The 19,186-nt window shown below is 48.6% G+C and overlaps 1 protein-coding gene and 1 long non-coding RNA gene across 2 annotated transcripts in view; one reads left to right on the top strand and one right to left on the bottom strand.

Annotated features, from left to right (window-relative positions):
• Positions 1–2,796: 2,796 nt before the first annotated feature.
• Positions 2,797–5,785, top strand: LOC144225020 (uncharacterized). Its single transcript, XR_013333195.1, has 3 exons — positions 2,797–2,884; positions 4,345–4,510; positions 4,596–5,785. It is a non-coding gene; the product is annotated as an uncharacterized LOC144225020 (long non-coding RNA).
• Positions 5,786–6,102: 317 nt separating this feature from the next.
• The window catches only part of GABBR2 (gamma-aminobutyric acid type B receptor subunit 2), a 351,725-nt gene continuing 338,641 nt past the window's right edge, over positions 6,103–19,186 (bottom strand). Inside the window, exons 21-24 of the mRNA XM_077756059.1 lie at positions 17,117–17,299; positions 14,274–14,403; positions 10,321–10,438; positions 6,103–8,298 (exon numbers count right to left, since the gene is read on the bottom strand). Of these exons, the coding sequence (XP_077612185.1) occupies positions 8,133–8,298; positions 10,321–10,438; positions 14,274–14,403; positions 17,117–17,299 (597 nt within the window). The 3' untranslated portion in view covers positions 6,103–8,132. The remainder of the gene's footprint in view (positions 8,299–10,320; positions 10,439–14,273; positions 14,404–17,116; positions 17,300–19,186) is intronic.

Genomic DNA, 19,186 nt, shown 5'->3' with positions numbered 1-19,186 from the left:
GACTTACCTACTTCAGCCTCTCACCCAGTGGAAGAATTTCCTCTCCAGCCCCCCAGTGGGAATGAACCCTTCTAGAGGGGGCGCGGCCACTTCCTCTAGGGGCTCTCTCTTCCATTCTGTAAACTGCCATGTTTGCCGAGCCAAGACTGTCCCCCCGGAATTTACTGGGGTCCCTCCTCCTTTGTCACTTTGGAGCAGCGGGGAGGAGGATGGCACCTTTTACATGTGACTGCTTCCCATAGAAGGTAGTTTTTGTCATGCCATTGCTTTCCCACTGCCCCCGTGACATGAGTTCTAGGCTTGTCACTGTCTACTTCCCCTTCCTCCAGAACTGTCCCTTCAGAAAGCGCACAGCCAGATCTGGAGGGGGGGCGGCAGGGAGAGAAACGCAGACCCTTTGTAACTTTCATCTCCAAGATGCTAAGCAAATGGGGACATCTGCCCTGCTGAGTCACACCTTCTCCCTCTGACATATATTTTGAAGAGATCAGACAAAGGGGAAAGGGAAGATCTCACTTCTGCAAAGTCATGTGGAAAAGTGGAAGGATTTTACTGCGGAGGGAGTTTCCTTGGAGATGACGCATGGGATTCTTAACGACACTGCATTTGTGTTTAACCTGGGGCCTTGGGATGCTCTGAGGACAGCAAGGAGATACAGACGCCTACTCTGGAAGCTCAGCGCTCTCCTTTCTCTCAGCCTGCCCAAAGGTGGACCGCTCCTTAGCTTCTTTTAAGATGACTGAACCCCCAACAATCCTGCTCCGTGTCCAGTCACCCCATGGGAAACCAGTGTCTCTTGCCACAACACACGGGGAATGATCCGGGCCACCTCAGAGCCCTCCTCGCCTCAGCTGCGCCATCTTTTTCTGGCCCCTTTCTCCACACCCCCAGAGCATCAGCCCTGGGCATCAGACCAGTGGTTCTGAAGTTTTCAGCTAAAGGGCACTGTCAGTCCCTTACTTGGTGGTGGGGAAAGGGTACGTAAGAATACTCTGGGTACCTCTAATCTTACGGGGGAGGAGAACTGGTCTAATGCCGGCCCTGTTCCCCAGGGGATGAGAAAGGGATGGCGGCTGCTCTGTGCACTTCACATTCGCTTTCTTCCTCTGGTTTTGACCCATAAAGCCTACCCCGCCCCCACCTTCTGGTTGCACGTACAGGGTTGGAGGTGAGTGAAGGTGTCTGTGGCAGGTCTGTTCTGCAGAAATCATATGAAATCACGACTTCCTGCAGGCCCTGCACTGAGATAACAGCCTCACATCTGGCAGTGTTTAGAACTCAGAGTGGAGGCTCTGACCCAGTCCAGAAACATTCCAGTGGCTTTCCCACTGTGGAGTTAAAATTGACTCCCAAGTGGCCTTCTGCATGGACGCTGGGAATAGGCTGGCCCGAAGGTGCTCCCCTCCCTGACTCTTGCCCACAGTAGAAATTGAACTTTTAGGAGCGTGAATGAGACACTTTTCTCTAGTTTCCAGAAATGGTCTAGGTAGAATTGTCATATGGCTTTCCCTCTATTGGGTGGGCCATTGTAGCAAGAAATTAGGAGAGGGAAGAAGTTAAATGCATGGCCTTCTGACACTACCTTAATCCCAGAATCTTCCCTCCCTGCCTTCCCTCTCTCCTGTCTTTCTTTTTTCTTCTTAGCCCATTGCCTCACCAATTTATCTATAAATCTACTTTGTCTCACAGAAACCCGGTTTTACTGTATTTTTTTTTTCTTGAGACTATAGATTGAATGAGATTTGATATTCCCTTCTGTTTCCTGCAGGAAATCTTTTCCCAAAGCATGTTCAGGCTTAGCGTGCTGTGTGCTATTTGTTTTTGTTTGTTTGAGAGAGAGACAGAGAGAGAGAGACAGAGAGACAGAGGGAGGGAGAGAGAGAGAATCTTAAGCAGGCTCCACTCTCAGTGTGGAGCCCAATGTGGTGCTCAATCCCACGACCCTGGGATCATGAGCTGAGTCGAAATCAAGAGTCGGATGCTCAACTGAGCCACGCAGGTGCACCTGTGTGCTGTTTGTCTGTCTTTATGCTGCAGAATCTTCAGAGGCTCTACATTCATTTTTTTCTGCCCAGGAAGAGGCATATTTTATTGAGGTATATACTTATGATATGTAATTATACACATTTGTGTGTGTGATTATATGCATATGTGAATATACATGTGTGTATATACATGTAGTCACTCACCATAAGTGTACAGATCAAAGAATTTTCATGAAGTGAACACAGCCCTGTAACCAGTGCTCAGACCAAGAACTTGAATATTCGCAGCACCCAGAGGCCCTCCTCATACCATTTTTCCCACTACCTATCCCTATCAAGGTTAACCATTACTCTGATGTCTAACAGATTAGATTTGCTTGTTTTTGAACTCAATATTAATGGAATCTTACAGTACTTCCTCTTTCTGTCTGACTTCTTTCAGTCTGCGTGTTTTTCAGATTCATTCATATTATCACATATGGTTGTAGTTTTCCCCCCATCCTCACTGCTATATAATATTCCACTCTGTGAATATATCACATTTTATTTTTGCTCTGTTGATAGCATTTGGTTATTTTCCAGTTTTTACCAGCCTGATCATTAAAGCAATTTTTTAATGTTTATTTTTGAGAGAGAGAGAGAGAGACACACACACACACAAAGAGAGAGAGAGCATGAGTATGGGAGGGGCAGAAAGAGAGAGGGAGACACAGAATCTGAAGCAGGCTCCAGGCTCTGATCTATCAGCACAGAGCCTGAGGGCTTGAACTCATGAACTGTGAGATCATGACCCACATCGAAGTCAGTTACTCAACCGACTGAGCCACCCAGGCGCCTCCGGTCTGATCATTTTTAAGCAGTGAATATCACAACCAAGGCTGGCATTTCTTCCCAAAAGGGTGAGCATCTTCTATGTAGTTTCCTGTGCCTTGGGCTGGGCAGAGTCTTGCTATCTCTTGGAGAACTGAGCGCTCCTGATTTAGCGGTCGGGGTGGGGGATGGGAGATCTGGCCAATGTGCAGCTTGGGCTCTAGGGCTCTGTCTCTGCTGTAGCTTCTTCATGTTATTGGCTTGCCTGGGCTTCCGCGTGGTGAGGGTTTCCCCTGTTCACATTGTCCAGGCCAGAGGCACTCAGACTGGGGTTTAGAGCCTCAGGCAATGCTATGGGTGAATCTCAGAGGTATGCAAATCTATAAACTTTAAAAAGACTGTATTTTTATTTCAAGAGAATCTAAAAACAAATTAGTTACCTTCCAGGTCATTGGAATCCAGTTCCTTCTGATGAGGCAGTTTCAGGAAGTGGTAAAGAGGATGTATTCTGGTGTTGTCCCCGTTCAAATTTCCTCTCTACACCTCAGCTGTGTGACTCAGGACAGCACTCATCCTCTGTGCCTGAGTGCCTTTAGCTACAAAAGGGTCTCAATAATCATTCCTACTCTGGGGTCCCTGCGAGATCTAAATGAGATTATGCCCGCCAAGCACTTTATCTGGTGCTCAGTGAACATCAGTGCTCAAACACCACCTGATTTGTGTGTATTACCTGGGTGGCCCCGTCATTGTCAATGGCTCATGAGAAAAACACAAAGGTGGAATTAACAGAGAAGTGATGTGTGAGAGCCGAATGAAGGCCAAAGGATATCATGGAGTGCTGAATAAATGAAGTGTTCACAGTTGTTTAAATAAAGAAAAGCAGTGTGATGACTGAGTCATTGCACAGGCAGGCTGAACTCAAAGGTATGTGCCTGGGAGCAGTTGGTGCTGGGCTTGTGTTGCGAGCTGCGAGTTATTTTTCTGCAAAGCCCCATTTTACCCCATGAAATCAATGTTGCTAATATGATCTTTATTGGGTTTGTCATTTGCACTGAATTTATAAATTTGTTTTGCTCTTATGTGAAAGGCAGAAGCATGAGCTTATATTTAGCGTGAACACATTTAGATAACTTTCTTTAGGAAAACAATTTAAGGGGCACCTGGGTGGCTCAGTCGGTTAAGTGTCTGACCTCAGCTCAGGTCATGGTCTCATGGGGTTCGTGGGTTCGAGCCCCATGTCAGGCTCTGTGCTGAGAGCTCAGAGCCTGGAGCTTGTTTCAGATTCTGTGTCTCCCTTTCTCTCTGCCCTCCCCCACTCATGCTGTCTCTCTCTGTCTCAAAAATAAACAAACTGTAAAATAAAATAAAAAGTAAATAAAAGAAAAACAATTTAAAGTCAACGCTGTGTCTTAAAAGGTTTCCCTATGGTTTTTAGTTTCAGAAACACTGCTCTGGGGTTTTTGAACCGGGATTCAGATAGAGGGAAATCAAAGGCATTTCCTTTGGTTTGGCACAGAGCCCTAACTCACCACGAGTGGGAACTCTCCAGTTACAGATCCGAGACAGCAGCCAAGATGTTGAGAGCAACGAGTGCCAAGCCAATAGCTCTTCACTACCACCGGAGCCTGTAGGTTGGCAGCACGTCCAGTTTCACCCCACTCCAAAGCTCAGAGTGTGGACTTCACTTCATGATCTAGCTGACCGTTGCGTTCCTGGTATTGCCTTCTAAGATTTCTGCTTTTGCATTCAGAATCTCTGCGATTAATGGCTCTATGGGGTAAAATGTTGCCTGTTACTTAGGTGTTACCTAGTAGATGTCATGGAGCAGAGCTCTCTCCTGGCCATGATTCAAGAGGTCCGCTCCTCGGCAGCCGCACCACTGAGGATCCAGCACTAGAAAGCTCCAGCCTGGGACCAGCCTTCCAGTGAAATCTGTAGGCCCAGTCCCCCCTTTTCTGGGGCCTGCCCCTAGTCACATGGCCTTGGGCCTCCCTAGCCTGCTTTGGCCACCTTGCCTTTGCTCTATTTTCCAGACCCAGCCACCATGTCTCAGTCAAGGTGTCTAATTCTGCAAAAGGCTTGTTCTGAGCCAATGGGAGGGCCTGATGCTGGGTGGGACCTCGAGGAAGCGATGTGACTCCCGTCCTCAGGGAGCCCATGGTCTGGGGTAGGGGGTAGGGGCCACAGGAGCATCTACCCAGTGCCGTGAGAAGGGTAGAGAGCTGTTCTGAATACAGAAAACAGGAAGAGAGGGTTTCACATTGAGGGATCTAGGAGGGTGTTGAAGGATGGTGGGATTTGAGGCGGAGCTGTAGGCTGCCGGCCCAGCATGGTGCAGGAAGTGCATTCGCTAAGTGGGGAGGCAGGTGTGAGGATGGAAAGGAGAACGGGTCCAAACCGCAGGCTGTTAGGCCTGGAGGGAGAGTCAGGTCTGGGGCAGCAGTGAGGCTTCTAGGTTAGTTAGGGATTTTTTGGTCGCAACAGATGGGAACTGAACTTGAACTAACTTAGGCAAAAAGGATGCCTTATGTGGAGAAGTGAGAATCCTTCTTGGCATGGGAAGGACCAGGGTGCTGCCGGCCTTTGGGAACAGCTGGCCAGCTACTCAGGTGCTGTCGAGACTCATCTCTTGATCCCATTTCTCTTCATGTAGGCTTCATTTTTCTCTTTCAAGGCTGAACCTTTCTACATGGAAATACCCTGGAGACTGGACGTACTGGCTCCGCTCAGGTCAGGTTCCCGTCCATGGATCGGGCAGCTGGGGTCACGTGGTAGCGGGGCTTTTCCATTACTGTCTGCAGAAGGTGGCTGAGGAGGCAACGGGAACTGTCCCCTGAGTTTGCGAGCAGAGGAATATGACCAGATCTGACCCCCATTTTTGGGATGAGTAGGCATTAAAGATGACAATGTTTTTTTTTCCTTTTATTCATAAAAACAAATTTGCAACAATTTATTAAAAATTGATACCATGCAATAGGGGTACGAGAAATTCCTCATTTACATTTGATTCTGGCAGTTCCAGCCTAATTTAAAGCGTTTGTGCACTAACGTCATTGGAAAATGCCTTCAGGCTGAAGCCTCTTCGGAAATGTATGGTGTATTTGCTGCGTATAAAAGAACAGAACCGTTAAATAGCTAGGGTCACTTCTGTGGGTCTTGTTATTTGCAGGGAAATTAAAAAAAATGGGTGAACCTACAGTATCATTAAGACAGAAAATGTACTTTGTGGGTTAACCTAGAAGACTGTGCACGTTCAGGGGTCAAAACGGGTCACGGACGCACACACTCACCTCCGACTGTCCAATACTTGTTTCTTTTTTTTTTTTTTTTTCCTGCTATGCTGGAATAATATTTCTACAGGTATATTTGTGTGTGTGTGTATACATTATGTACAATGAATTATCTCCCTCCCTTTGAAAAATTAATGTGGTCCTTTAAATTAAATCTGGTTTTGGTGAAATCAAGAAAGCAAGTAAATACTGGTAATACACAGTGAGTGACAACACCGATTTTTAGTGCCTAAACAGACAATGACTTCAAATTGACCTGTGATGTGTTGATATTTTTTTTTCCCTAAAAGCTACAGTACCTCCATAACCTCTCTCTGGGGAAGGGGAGGGGAAAGCTAATACGCTACGTGAAAGAGGGTGTTTTGAAATGTTGGCGATGGTAGGATTCCTGTGGGCCCTTTTGTCAAAGTCTGGTGGTGACAGCTGTATATTCCTGACTTCAGTGGTCTGGGAAGAGATTATTGCCTGCCTGTTGAAGCTGCCATTAGGTTTCTTTAGGGAGTGAGCGACCGCTCAGTTGTGCAGATGTCCTGGACGCTGTCGTTCAGGCCTTTCTTTAGCAAAGAATGAACCTGTCTAGGAATGTCACAAAAGTCGTTGGGAGCCTCTCTCCACCAGGTCATGCTGGTAGAGGGGCTGTGCTGGGAGCTCCTCTGGGCCAAACCCCTGGCGGTCGTGAGGGCTGAAGGTCATGGTCATCCTGATACCTCACGGGTCAGGGCTGCTTCACCGTGTGGTATGAAGCTTTCCTGGACGAGATCAAGTTTTGATCCTCAGAGTGACCCTGTGAGGTAGGCAGGACGGGTGTTGTTATTTCAACCCCAATCTGCTGGGGAGGGGAAACTGAGGCTCAGAGAGACACTGGTGACTTTCGCAAGGTCATGGAGGGAGTCAGCCATGGAGTGAGGACTTGAGCCCGGGACTGTCTGACTCCCAGGCCAGTGCTCTCTGGGGCTCGGCTGAAAGGGAAGAGTGATGTGATGAAGAGGACTAGTGTGCTGACTGCTCACCACCAGGACTCCCAAGGGCGGAGCTCCCGGCCCGTCCAGATGGAAGGCCACCTGCAGGAAGCCAAGGGGAGCCCTCGGCTCGCCACTCTCTCCCTATGACTATAGGGATGCCTTCTAGCAGAATGCCCGATTCACTTTGGTCAGAAACAAAGTCAGTGGGAAACACCAACCCCAGGCAGCCCTTGGGCCCTGATGAGAGGTTAAAGTGCACAGTCTTTCTTTAGCGTGTTTGCTGGGAACAGACATTCCATGGTTAGCTCGGGCGGTCCCCCTGATTACTGGAACACCTGATACAAACACAGGGACGTGGCCAACGTGGTGGGTGCATGACCGACTGTCGGTGAATGGTGCAGAGCAGGTCTGCAGTGACGTGCCCTAAATCCCCACGGTCCCGGAACGGGTGTTATTGTGTTAATGGGTGGCATTTACCAGAGAGTAAGGTCCCACCGGGAGGCATGCGGGTCAGCCTGCCCCCGTACCCCAGCCCTCGGGCCACCTGGCTGCCCTGCGGACTCCCTGTTCCAGGAAGGCAGGGGTTGGCGGGACGGGCAGCTGGGGGCCCGGCTGCCCTGCCCATCTCCTTCCCCAGAGGGGACACGGGCTGGCCTGGGGGGCCACAGCCAGGGATGCGTGTGCAGAGGCAGAACGGTTTCTCCGGAAGCCCCTCGCCTCTCCTCAAGGCTGCTCAGGGACACTCGGTGACTTCTAGCTGGAGTTCAAGTGATTCTCTCCTTGTCTAGGATTTGTTTTTGTTTTTGTTTTTTGCAAAGTTTCAAATATCCCAGCTCCTCCTTTGCAGACGTCAAGGAAGAAGTCATTTCCATTCCTCTTCTTTGTGAAAGAATAAAAACTTCACAAATAAGGCGCGAGGTCAGGTGCCAAGTGCCCCCATCCTGTCCACCTGAGTGCCATCGAGCAGTCCCACAAGGCCAGCCGCGGCGCCCAGCTTCTCCGCAGCCAGAGCGGACAGTGATCCCGTAGCCTCTGCTCCGTGTGGTTCTGTCCCGGGGGAGGCCCCGGCCCCAGGCCTCCCACCCCTACAGGCCCGAGACCATAACTCGGAAGGAGGGTGGCACATGTCTGTGGCGGGGGCTGGCGGTGGGGCTGACGCAGGGGCTGACGCAGCTGGCGTCCACGCCTCCAATGGACGGGAGGTAGGCGTGGTGGAGGATGGGGAGCTGGAGAGACAGTCGGCGTTGGATGCTGTGGCAGGGAGAAAGAGAGAGAGAGGGAGAGAGAGAGAGAGAGGGAGGGAGAGAGAGAGAGAGACGGGGTTGGGGGGAGGAAGAGGAAGAGAGGAAGGGAGAGAGGAGTTTCAGCGAAGGCTATCTGGCTGCTCACTAGAATGTTCCGTGGACTCCCTGTGGCTAAGCTGATGGTAGGAAAGTTCTCTTGAATCCAAGATCTGTCCATCCCATCATGTAAGCACTCACCCGCTGAGCAGGTACTTACTGCAGGCCTACACCTGTCAACGACCACCCTGCAAATAGCCAGGGACATAATGAGCAAAGGGGATGCAGTCGTCCTGAGCATGCGGTGATTCCTAAGAATAAATTCCGTGCACATCTCATGGGGCTTGGCTGCCGACACGGACAGTTCTCACGCTCTCTACTCTTGCAAGCCTCCTGCTGGACTGAAAGGCTTCTCGCTGCTCTGTCCTTCCTCTTGGGCTCCTCTGCCCCCTGCCTTGCTCAGGACCTCAGCCCTTCTTGCTGGGCTGACTCCAATAGGTTCCTTCCTGCTCTTTCATCTTCTTTGGTGACTAGTGTCATCTTTCCAAGCCCTGGGACGGGACATTCAGGGCTGCCTAAGATCTGTCTCTTGCCTAATTCTCCAGGTGAAACTTCTACCCTCTCTCCACCCAAACCCGACCCCTTGGAGGCTACTTTCCCCAAAAGTAAACTCTTCTGAGAGTGAGCGCCGTCTTCCTCTGAGCTCCCAGAATTCTGGGTAAAGTTCCAGAGGCACAGCCAGCAAAGCCCTGGGAGCCAGGGGTGGTGTGTGGCTCCCGGCAGCCGGGGAAAGGCAGCAGCCTTCTCACTCCCTTCTTGCTGCCATTCTCTCCCGGACCTGCTTCTCATCAGAGTCGCCCCTGGGCAGAAAGTCACCTTATCGGAATCTTGTGCGGTTCCCCTTGGTACCTGGGAAGCTGCATTCCTGGGATCCTTAGGCCTCTTTGTGTCCTCAGTGCCTGACTGCTCAGGGTGAGAACCCCTCACCCCCCAGATCTTCACAGACACCCAGTAGGTACGAGATGTACTGCTATTCTCATTATAACGACGAGGGAGACGGACAGGGTTTATGTAACTTGCTCATGGAAACAAAGCCAGAACTAGGAAAGATGGGTCTCCTGCTTCTTCTGGGAAACCGCAGTGCTCTGTGAGAGAAGCAGATCAACTCACACAGGGCCACCTCATCCCAACAGGCGTGCCCTGGTCTGCATGTGTGGCACCGACGGGGTCCTGAGATGGGTGGGGACAGAGGAGGCCCAAGGAGGACTTGGGGGCCCCAAGTTACACTACGGTTGGTGATTTGGCTGTCTTTGCTGGTTGTCCCCTCCCAGGGACCCCGTTTCAGTGCTGACATTTCTAATCTCTGCTTCCAAGCTGCCGTAAGCAAGGAAAAACTAACAATTAACCAATGAGAGCAAAGCTAATGGAAATGTCCCGGTAGCTCTTTGCTCAGATGTCACCTCGCTGACTCTTTCCTGATGGCTCTCTATAAGATTATGGCCCTTCACCCCTTTCCCTACTTTATTTTCCTCCAAAGCATCTATGATTTAATACACCACGTTTTGGTTTTTAAATGAAGTTATTCTGTCACCAGATAGAACATAAGCTCCGTGAAGGAACGGATGTCTGTTTTCTTCATTTCTATGTCTGACACACAGTCGATCTTGGTAAACAGTTGTGGAATCAGTGCACCGAGGAAGGTTAAATTTTATACACAACAAAGGCAGTGTGCTACTGTAGGTTTGATGGTGGGCAGACCCCAGTTCAAATCCTATCTCCTACACTTAGAAACTGGGGGAGCTTTGACAAGTCACCTCCCCCTTATGAACATTAGTTTTCTCATCTGTAAAATGAGCATTGTGATTTGACCTGCATCATGGGATGGCTGTGGAGCTCAAATAAAATGATGCATGAGAAAACCTGGTGCAGACTGAAACTTGTGTGTGGGAGTAATGGACTCTTCCACAGTAGTTCTCAAGGAGGAAGTACTTACTGTTCTGGAGAGTTTATATCTTCTATAGGATCTTTGCACGGTCGCGACGGCTCTGTTGTGTTCCACTGTAGCTGGGGATTTTGATCGAGGTGATTTTTTAAAATGGCCTTTCCCCCATCTGAATGTAAAACAACAATATCACAACACATTCTGTTAACTTCGTTTTTTAAAAAATGCGATCTTTTGGGCATCTGGGCGGCTCAGTTGGGTAAGTTTCCGATTTCGGCTCAAGTCATGAACTCACGGTTTGTTAAGTTCAAGCCTGGTGCCGGGCTCTGTGCTGACAGCTCAGAGCCTGGAGCCTGCTTCCGATTCTGTGTCTCACTCTCTCTCGGCCCCTCTCCTGCTCACACTCTGTCTCTCTCAAAAATAAATAAATGTTAAAAAAATGAAAAAAAAAATGTACTCTTTTTAGGATGCTGCCCAAGGAGAGAGAATAGAAAAGAGCCCGTTATCCTTCCAGAGCTGTGGTTTCTGCAGTGGCTCTCCCAGGAGCAAGGCAGTGAGCCCAGAAGCTTCCCGTCAGGGATGGAAATGGTATCTTGGGGGATTTCCTTTCTCCAAGATAAAAGGGGGGAAATCAAGTCAACCAATGTAGGCAACATAACTTGGAAATGAGAGTTTCTAACATAAAGGACTTTTTCACTGGTGGATAGGGAAGGAATGACAAAGGAAAAAACGCTCCGAGGGACAATATGTATCCATAAGATTGCCAAGGATTGAGAAGAATAAACTGCTGATGAGAGTGTAAATTGGCATAATCTTTCTCCGGGGCACTGAGCATCGAACACTAAAAATCATGCCTATCTTCCACCCAGAATTTTTACTTCTGGGAGTTAACCTAAGGAAATGATAAAGGCTGTGTGTGAAGTTATACACAGGATGTTCAAATCAGCATTGTTTATAATATAAAGAAGTTGCAATGAATCTGAATTTTTCCAGTAATAATAGATTACATATTCCTGTATGTATGGGGTCTCCATTCCAAGAAATACTGAGAAGCCACAAAATGTGAGGACATGGATACCTTCAGCCCTCTGCTTCAGAACCACTTAGGGAGATTTGGAGAAATATAAAATATAAAAACCTGCCCCCCCCCTCCACTTGGGGGCTCTGGGGGCTCTGGTGGAAGCAAACTTTGTGAATGTTATTTTGCCCCACGTGAGGAAAGTGGATCTTCCTTATTCATGGATTCTGTATTTGCGAACTCTCCTACTCACTAAAATTTATTGTTACCCCAAATCAATACCCGTAATGCTTTTGTGGGCATTTTCTGATGCACACCATGTTGGTGCATTAACCCTGACCTTATGGTGGACAGCACTAGAACGCATGCCGATGTGCAAGAAGGCTGTGGTGTACCGGCCTGACAAAATCCACGGGTTAGATGACCTTCGTTCAGGCATGCGTTCTAGTGCTGTTGAGCATGAGGCCAATGTTAATGAATCAACAATATATATTAAATAAGATGCCTTCAAACAGAAACACACATATAACAAAGTTATGCACTGATTGGTTGACTGAAATACGAACCTGAGAGAGCCTTGCAGGAACCTAACCCTGCATTTCCCCAGGGAGCCGTGGTTTAATGCTCACCAATTCACTCACGGTTCACAGCAGCTTTATCAAATGTAATCCCCGTGAATAATGACAGCTGACTGCGTATTCTTAGGATAAATTCCAAAAGTGGAAGCACTGGGTCGGAACAACTTGTTTCGACCAGCCATGTTTAAGAATGCCCATTTCCCCCATTGTCTCCTCAGACTCTCCCACCATTTGATCTCTCGTCTTTGCCAGTCTTCCTGGTGAAAACGGTATCCGACTAAAGATGTCATTTGCATTCTTTTAATAGGGAGTGAGATTGAGCATTTTTTCATAAATATATGAACCTCTTGCGCTTTCTTCTATGAGAACTCTCTTTTGTCCATCTTTCTTTTGTGCTGTTGGCGTTTTTCTTATTAATTTGCATATAATTATATCTACTTTACATAAATTATATAAAATTTCTCCATATATAAGAAAGTAAGCTACTGTAACTTGAGTTACAGTATTTTTTTGGTTTAGTTTGTTTGATTCTTTTTGGTTACTTATGATGCCTTTTGTGTCGTTAAAATTTTTTTTTGTAGTTAAAGTTATCAACCTCTTCTGTGGTTTCTGTTTTTTGCCTCAAACTGAGAAAAGGCCTTTCCCTATCTGAGATTATAAAAAAAATTATCCTATGGTTTCTTGTAGTTCTTCCATGGCTTCAATTTTCACATTTAAATCTTTTATCCATCTGGAACTTATTTTTATGTAAGGTGTGAGGTAGGGATTTAACTTGATTCCTTTCTAGATTGCTATCCACTTATCCCAATTAAATTTATTGAATAATTCCTTTCCTTCCACTAATTTGAAATGCCCACCTTTACAAGATACTAAAATTACTAGGAGTCATTTTTATTCTTTCAATTCACTTGTTACTGATCTCATTTTAAACTTTTTTTTGCAATCAACATCTTATATAGTGAAAATTTTATAACTTGATTTATAAATAAGAATGCTATTACTTGTGTAATAATAAAGGAAGCTATAACAAAAACAAAAAACAAAGTAAAGATTTTTCATTGATTTAAAAAATAACTGTATAGCAAGTTAGTGAACAGATGTTAAAGACAAAATGCCAACAATAGAGAAGTACATTAAACGAAATGTGAGAAGAATCCCTTCTCACTTTGCTCATACTGTTCCCTTTCACACAGGTGGAGACTTAATAATTCGGTGTTTGTTCTTCTAAACCTTTTAAAAAATGCACTTAACACATACATGCATATGTGCATGTGTGTGTGCATTTATGTGTATCATAATGCTGGTCTTCATCTTGCTATTTTCACTTGGGGATCCCTCCATATTTGCACAAATAGATTCACCCCTCTTTCTAATAGCTGTATTATGTGCCTTGTTTGGTTGTATCATCACTAACGAAACCTCCCTAAATAATAAACATTTAAGTTAATTCCAGTTTTTCTCATCTACAAACTATGTTCGGGCAAACAGCACGTGTAAACATCTTTGCCCATGTGGGAGTATTTCCCAGGGGCAAGATCTTGCTAGTGGTATTGTTTTTTGAAATATCATTTACTGTCAAACTGGCTTACATACAACATCCAGTGCTCATCCCAACAAATTCCCTCCTCAATGTCCATCACCCATTTTCCCCTCTCCCTCACCCCCCCCCCCATCCACCTTCAGTTTGTCCTCTGTATTTAAGAGTCTCTTATGGTTTGCCTCCCTCCCTCTCTGTTTGTATCTATTTTCCCCCTTCCTTCCCCCATGGTCTTCTGTTAAGTTTCTCAAAATCCACATATGAGTGAAAACATATGGTATCTGTCCTCCTCTGACTGACTTATTTGCTAGTGGTATTGTTAATTAAGAGGTTCAGCATCTAACATTTGGATGTGCCAGACTGATTTCCAANCCTGAGCTGAAGTTGGACACTTAACTGACTGAGCCACCCAGGCGCCCCTCCACACACTCTTTACAACATTGGTGATCTTTGGAAATGTTGCTGAAATGTAGGCAAAGACTGCATGGCGTTGTTTTGGCCTGCACTGCCCAAGTGGGTGGGGAGACTGAGTGTCATGTCAGTTCTTACTGACCATTCCTTTCCTATACATGGAGACGGCACATTCGATGCTGGAATGTCGCTGGGAGAAATGAGGCAAACTATTCATTAGGAACAACGTGGCTTCACTCAGAACACTGGGAATGCTGGCCTTGTCATGTATGAGTGTCACCGGAACCTGAGGTACCAAGGAAGAGAACCCAGCTCATGGGTTCCGGATGCTGCAGCTCTGCCTTCAGATCAGCCTCCCCCCACCCCCCGAGCCTCCGTTTCTTCATCTGTAGAGTGGAAGGTGGATAGCTGGGATCTGATACCCAGGCCCCCACGTTCCAGGGGCCCCGCCTCCTCCTACCTGTGCTCTCAGTGAAGTTCCCAAGGTTGAGGATGTCGTTGAGTTCTTGGTAGTGGTTCTGTTTAATGTAGGTGGTCTTTTCTGGTGTGTCCTGCAGCTGCATAGTGACCTCTTCTAAGTCTTTATCCAGCTGGAAGGCAAAGGTTCCGTCTGAGTCAGGGCCCCTGGCCCAGTCCCTTCCCCGGCTCACAGGGCGGTGGGACAGGGCCTCCGGCTGGCTCAGGAGGGCGCTGAGAGCCAGAGAGGTGGCGGCCTGCAGGGAAGAGCTGCGGAGGGCCCCTGCGGCTGAAGCTGTGATGGGGAGGGAAGGGGACTGGGCTTGGCAACCCCGTGCTCAATGCAGGCTTGCGCCCCTCATGAGGGAGCAGCTGCAAGCCCGGGGATGCAGGGTCCCGCAGTGTCAGAGCCCAGGGTCTGAAGTTGGACAGGCCTGGGGGCAAACTCAGAGCTGTCCCTTACTGCCTATGTACCACCTTGTGAGAACTGAGTCTCAACTCCTTCATCTGTAGAATGGGGTGATAACAGTACCTACCTCCTGTGGTTATTCTGGAGATTAAATGAGATAATGCATTTAAGGTTTAGCCCAGTCCTTGACACATAATAAGGGTAGCCTGCTACTACAATAATATTACTGTTAAGTATTGTTATTGAAACCTAGGAGGGCCCTTGCAGGGGAGGATCTGCGGGCTGGTTACTGGGAGTCTCACACTGACACGGATGCTCAGGCCAGTAGGGGCCCCTTCAGAAGAGGGACTGCAGGTGTCTTCAGGCTATAGGAGAATCAAGTGCAAGCCCTGGCGCTGTTCAGCCATTGAGAAGCCTGGTGTGTGTGTGTGTGTGTGTGTGTGTGTGTGTGTGTGCGCGCGTGTGTGCACACGTGCGTGCGCTGGGCAGGGGGTGGTAGTTGGGGAAGGCAGCAAGCATCCTATTATAGTATAAGGGAGAGGAAGTTATAAGCTGTAAAGAGCACAGCCATTAATTTTTAAATACATTTTCCTGTGGAGGAGGAGAGAGCTACCTTTTTCTGTGTGACTCAAACAGCAGGTCTAGGATCAAAGGAGGCCAGATTGTGATTCGGCTCCAGGAAAAACAACCCAACATTTTAGGGCTTTTGACAGTGGCTTTGGTTTCACGTTTCCTGAAGTGGGTGAACTCCGTTGCTGGAGTGTGCCAGTAAAAGCCAAATGTCAAGAAATGGTGATTCTAGGCACAGAGAGATATGGTATGAATACAGAATCAGCAGTGGGTTTTGAGGGTCAGAATCCTTTCCTACCTTGCTCTGGTGGCAAATGGGGGTCCATCCCATCCTAAAGCAGTCAGCTTTCGATGCACAGACAACTGTGTAATGGGTCTTTGTGACGGCCTAAGGTGAGCCCCCCCAAAGGCTACTAGATCTAGCAAAGACAAATCCAGAATGCCCAGTCACATTCGAATTCCAGGTAACAGTAAATTATTGTTTTTTACTGTAAGTATATCCCAACTATTGTACGGGCCATCCTTATACTAAAACTACGATTGGTTGTCTGAAATTCAAATTTTATTGGGCATCTTGTGTCTACTCGGATGGCCTACCCTATGTCTCACATCTTCCTCACGATTGTCCAGCTAGAGACTACATTTCCCAGCCTCCCCCGTGTCCAAGTGTGATCATGTATGTTCTGGCCAAGACATGTGTACAATTTTTATATTATTTGCTTAGCCCCGTGTGGACTTCCTCTTCCCTTCCTGAGACTGAGGACAGGACCTGCTTTCCACTCAGCTGTAACTGTGCTTGTGAGGAACCTGCCTTGGGGAATGGCACACAGGAAGAGTGAACAGACCTCAGCCAGCCAAGGCCATGGAGGTGGAGCTCCCTGCCAGCCTGGACCAATGTCCTCACGACCACACTTTCTTTGGGTCACTTCATTTTGGGGTCTCTTTGTTACAGAAACTTAGCAAGTATCCTGTCCAACACACTCTCCCTTGTTTCTTCCCCATTCCACTCGTTGCATAAGTTCTCTGTGAAACATGCAGCCCGCAGACCATGGGCCAGTCAAATGTGTGAACCGAAAGAGAGGTGTATGGAAGGGGAAAGTAATTTGGTCTCCCCTCCTAGGTACAGAAAATCCAGAATTTGAGGTCCGGCTTGGGCACAAAGGAATCTAGCTGTGGTCTCTCTGGAATACTGAAGAACGAGTTAAGGACCCTTGAGAGCAGTGAGGTCTGCTACAACAAACTCTCCTGTCTGAAAAATTTCTCTTCACTCCCTCCTGTCTCACTGTACCTCATATAGACGAGGGTGGTTACTGGGTTCGGAGAGTGACACATTAAGGGGGGAGTCCCTGCACACTTAGGAAGCTCCTATAATCTGGGAGCTCACAAATCTCTAAGAACTCCTTTCTTTATTTCTTTATTATTATTTTTTTTTCTGAGAGAGATTGACAGCGTGAGCAGGGGAGGGTCAGAGAGAGAGGGAGATACAGAATCTGAAGCAGACTCCAGACTCTGAGCTGGCTGTCATCACAGAGCCCGATGCGGGGTTGGAACCCACAAACCGTGAGATCATGACCTGAGCCGTAGTCTGACGCTTAACCAACTGAGCCACCCAGGCACCCCTAAGAACTCCTTTCTGAGGAGGCCTTGAATCGGGGCATTGCTGGACTCCATGAGCCCGGGCCAGGGGATCCTGTCTGGTTTATGTCCCCCCTGGTTCCGGTGGCCGTAACCCCAGCACGTGGCACTGCACAGCCTGATGCGGGGTGGGGGGTGTCCCAGAGGGGGTGAGGTCAGGGAGCCCTAGACTGGGGCAGAGGACTCGAGCCAGAGGCGGGGCCCTGGCTTGGCTGTGCTGCTGAGGGCAGTACCTCCGTGATCTTCATTCGCAGCCGGTGGTTCTCAGACTGCAGGCCCTCTAGGCGGGATGTGCTTGCTTGGTTCACGCTGGTGACTGACGTGGACGTTTTAGAATCTTCCTTCTTCTGATTCTGAGTGAACTGGAACCGCCTGTTCTGGGTTGCTGCGTCTGGGTTTGTTCTCAGAGTGATGAGCTGGAAGGACAAGGTAGATTGAAAAGAGACCCTCCCTGCCAGTCCCCCGTCCACTCCCCCACAGCAGGCTCTGCACCTGCGGCAGCGCCGCCACAGGTGGGGACCCCTGAGCCCTGGGTTCAGGCTCATCTCTGCCACTGGCCTGGCGTGACCTTGGGCAGCCCCCACCCCTCCCCGCTGAGTCTGTTTCCTTCCTTGTCCGCAGAAGTCTGGTCTCCTGACCCTGGCTCCACCTGCATCCCCCTGCGGAGCTCACACCATGGGCCTGACTCCAGCTGAGCCTTAGGCTTCATTCCACACGGAAAATAACCCTGAGGATGACGTTGGAAGACAAGGGATGGAGGCAAGTGAAGGCTTGCCTCTTTAGAGTCACTGATGAGTGTTGAGGACAGACTGGTGACTAGTTCTGTCATGGACAAAAGCATTGTTTTTCCTTTTTATTTTTTTTAATGTTTATTTTTTTCTTGAGAGAGAGACAGAGCGTGAGAGGGAGAGAGGCAGAGAGAGAGAGAGAGAGAGAGAGAGAGAGAGAGAATCTGAAGTAGGTTCCAGGCTCTGAGCTGTCGGCACAGAGCCTGACGTGGGGCTAGAACTCACGAACCGCGAGATCATGACCTACACCAAAGTCAGATGCTCAACAGACTGAGCCACCCAGGTGCCCGCAAAAGCATTATTATATAGGAGAAAAGGTCACTGCTTGATCCTGGTCTTAACTCATTTATTCAAGAAACATTTCTGGTTTGAGTCAGGCTCTGGGCCTGCACTGGAGAGCCGGGACTGAGTGGGGCGTGGCCCCTGTCTGGCAGGACCCCACGGTCCAGAGGCCAGAAGCATCCAGGGCAGGCTGGGCTGTGGGTGCTGTGGGCCTGGGCTGGGCTCTGCTGAGGGCCCGAGGGATGGGGAGGGGAGTTCCAGGGGGAAGAAGAGGCATATACAAATGCGGGGGCGGGGGGTAAGGGGGGGGCTGGGACTCAGGGTGCGAATGGAGAAAGACAGTTTGGATGGTGGACGGCATTCTTTGAGGAGACCCGAGGCCCCTGAAACGCAACGCCGTACTGGGGACTTGATTCTGGAGCAAGGGGGGGCAATGCGGAGCTGTTGAGGGTGACAGAGGAGAGTGACACGGTCAGGGCTGGCCTTGGAGCTTTCTGGCATCTTTGACTGGAATGAGAGAATGTCAGAGTGTAGGCAGAGAGGTCTTAGCATTGGCCTGGAGCCTTGACAACCAGAGTAAGAAGGCATATATGACAGCAGTGTTCCAGGAAGACACGGCTCGGGGACTGACTGGATGGAGGGGCCATGGGCAGTCTGTTTGGGGGACAGTGGACCCCGAGTGATCTCTGGTCTCCCCATCCTCCCTCCTCTACTCGGGCCAATAATCTCTTCCAGCCTATTCCCCATTCTTCCTTGATGCTGAGACCAGCCGATTGCAGGGGCTCCCAGGACACCAAGGCCTCTGGTTCACCTGCTGGTGATGGGAAGGGTAAGGCTTGGAAATACCCTTCAGGCTGCTCTTGAAGGTCAGTGCTTCTGTGGAGTGGAAAATGTAAGTGGTTGTTAAAAGTGCGTATTCCTTTTTACCCACTAACACCACTTCTGTGACTCTATCTGAAGGGAGTAGCCAGAAATGCGCATCATGTGTTATGTAGAAAAAGGAAGTTCACTTGTAATGTAAAAAATCTGGAAACGACTGTAATGCTCATCAATAAGGGAATCGAGCAGACAGGAAGGCATGGGGCATCCCCTGTCAGAGGCGGTTATGCTGGAGAAAATGCACAGGAGATATTAACAGTGAAAAAGGCAAACTACAAAATGATATGTGAGCTAAAATTGCAGCCCTAATAGAAAAAGCATCACTGCCTAACCATTTAAAAAAGACTGGAAATG

Source organism: Crocuta crocuta, unplaced genomic scaffold (assembly GCF_008692635.1).
Source record: "Crocuta crocuta isolate KB4526 unplaced genomic scaffold, BGI_CrCroc_1.0 scaffold431, whole genome shotgun sequence".
Lineage (NCBI taxonomy): Eukaryota > Metazoa > Chordata > Mammalia > Carnivora > Hyaenidae > Crocuta > Crocuta crocuta.
This window is presented reverse-complemented; position numbering and strand designations above follow the sequence as displayed.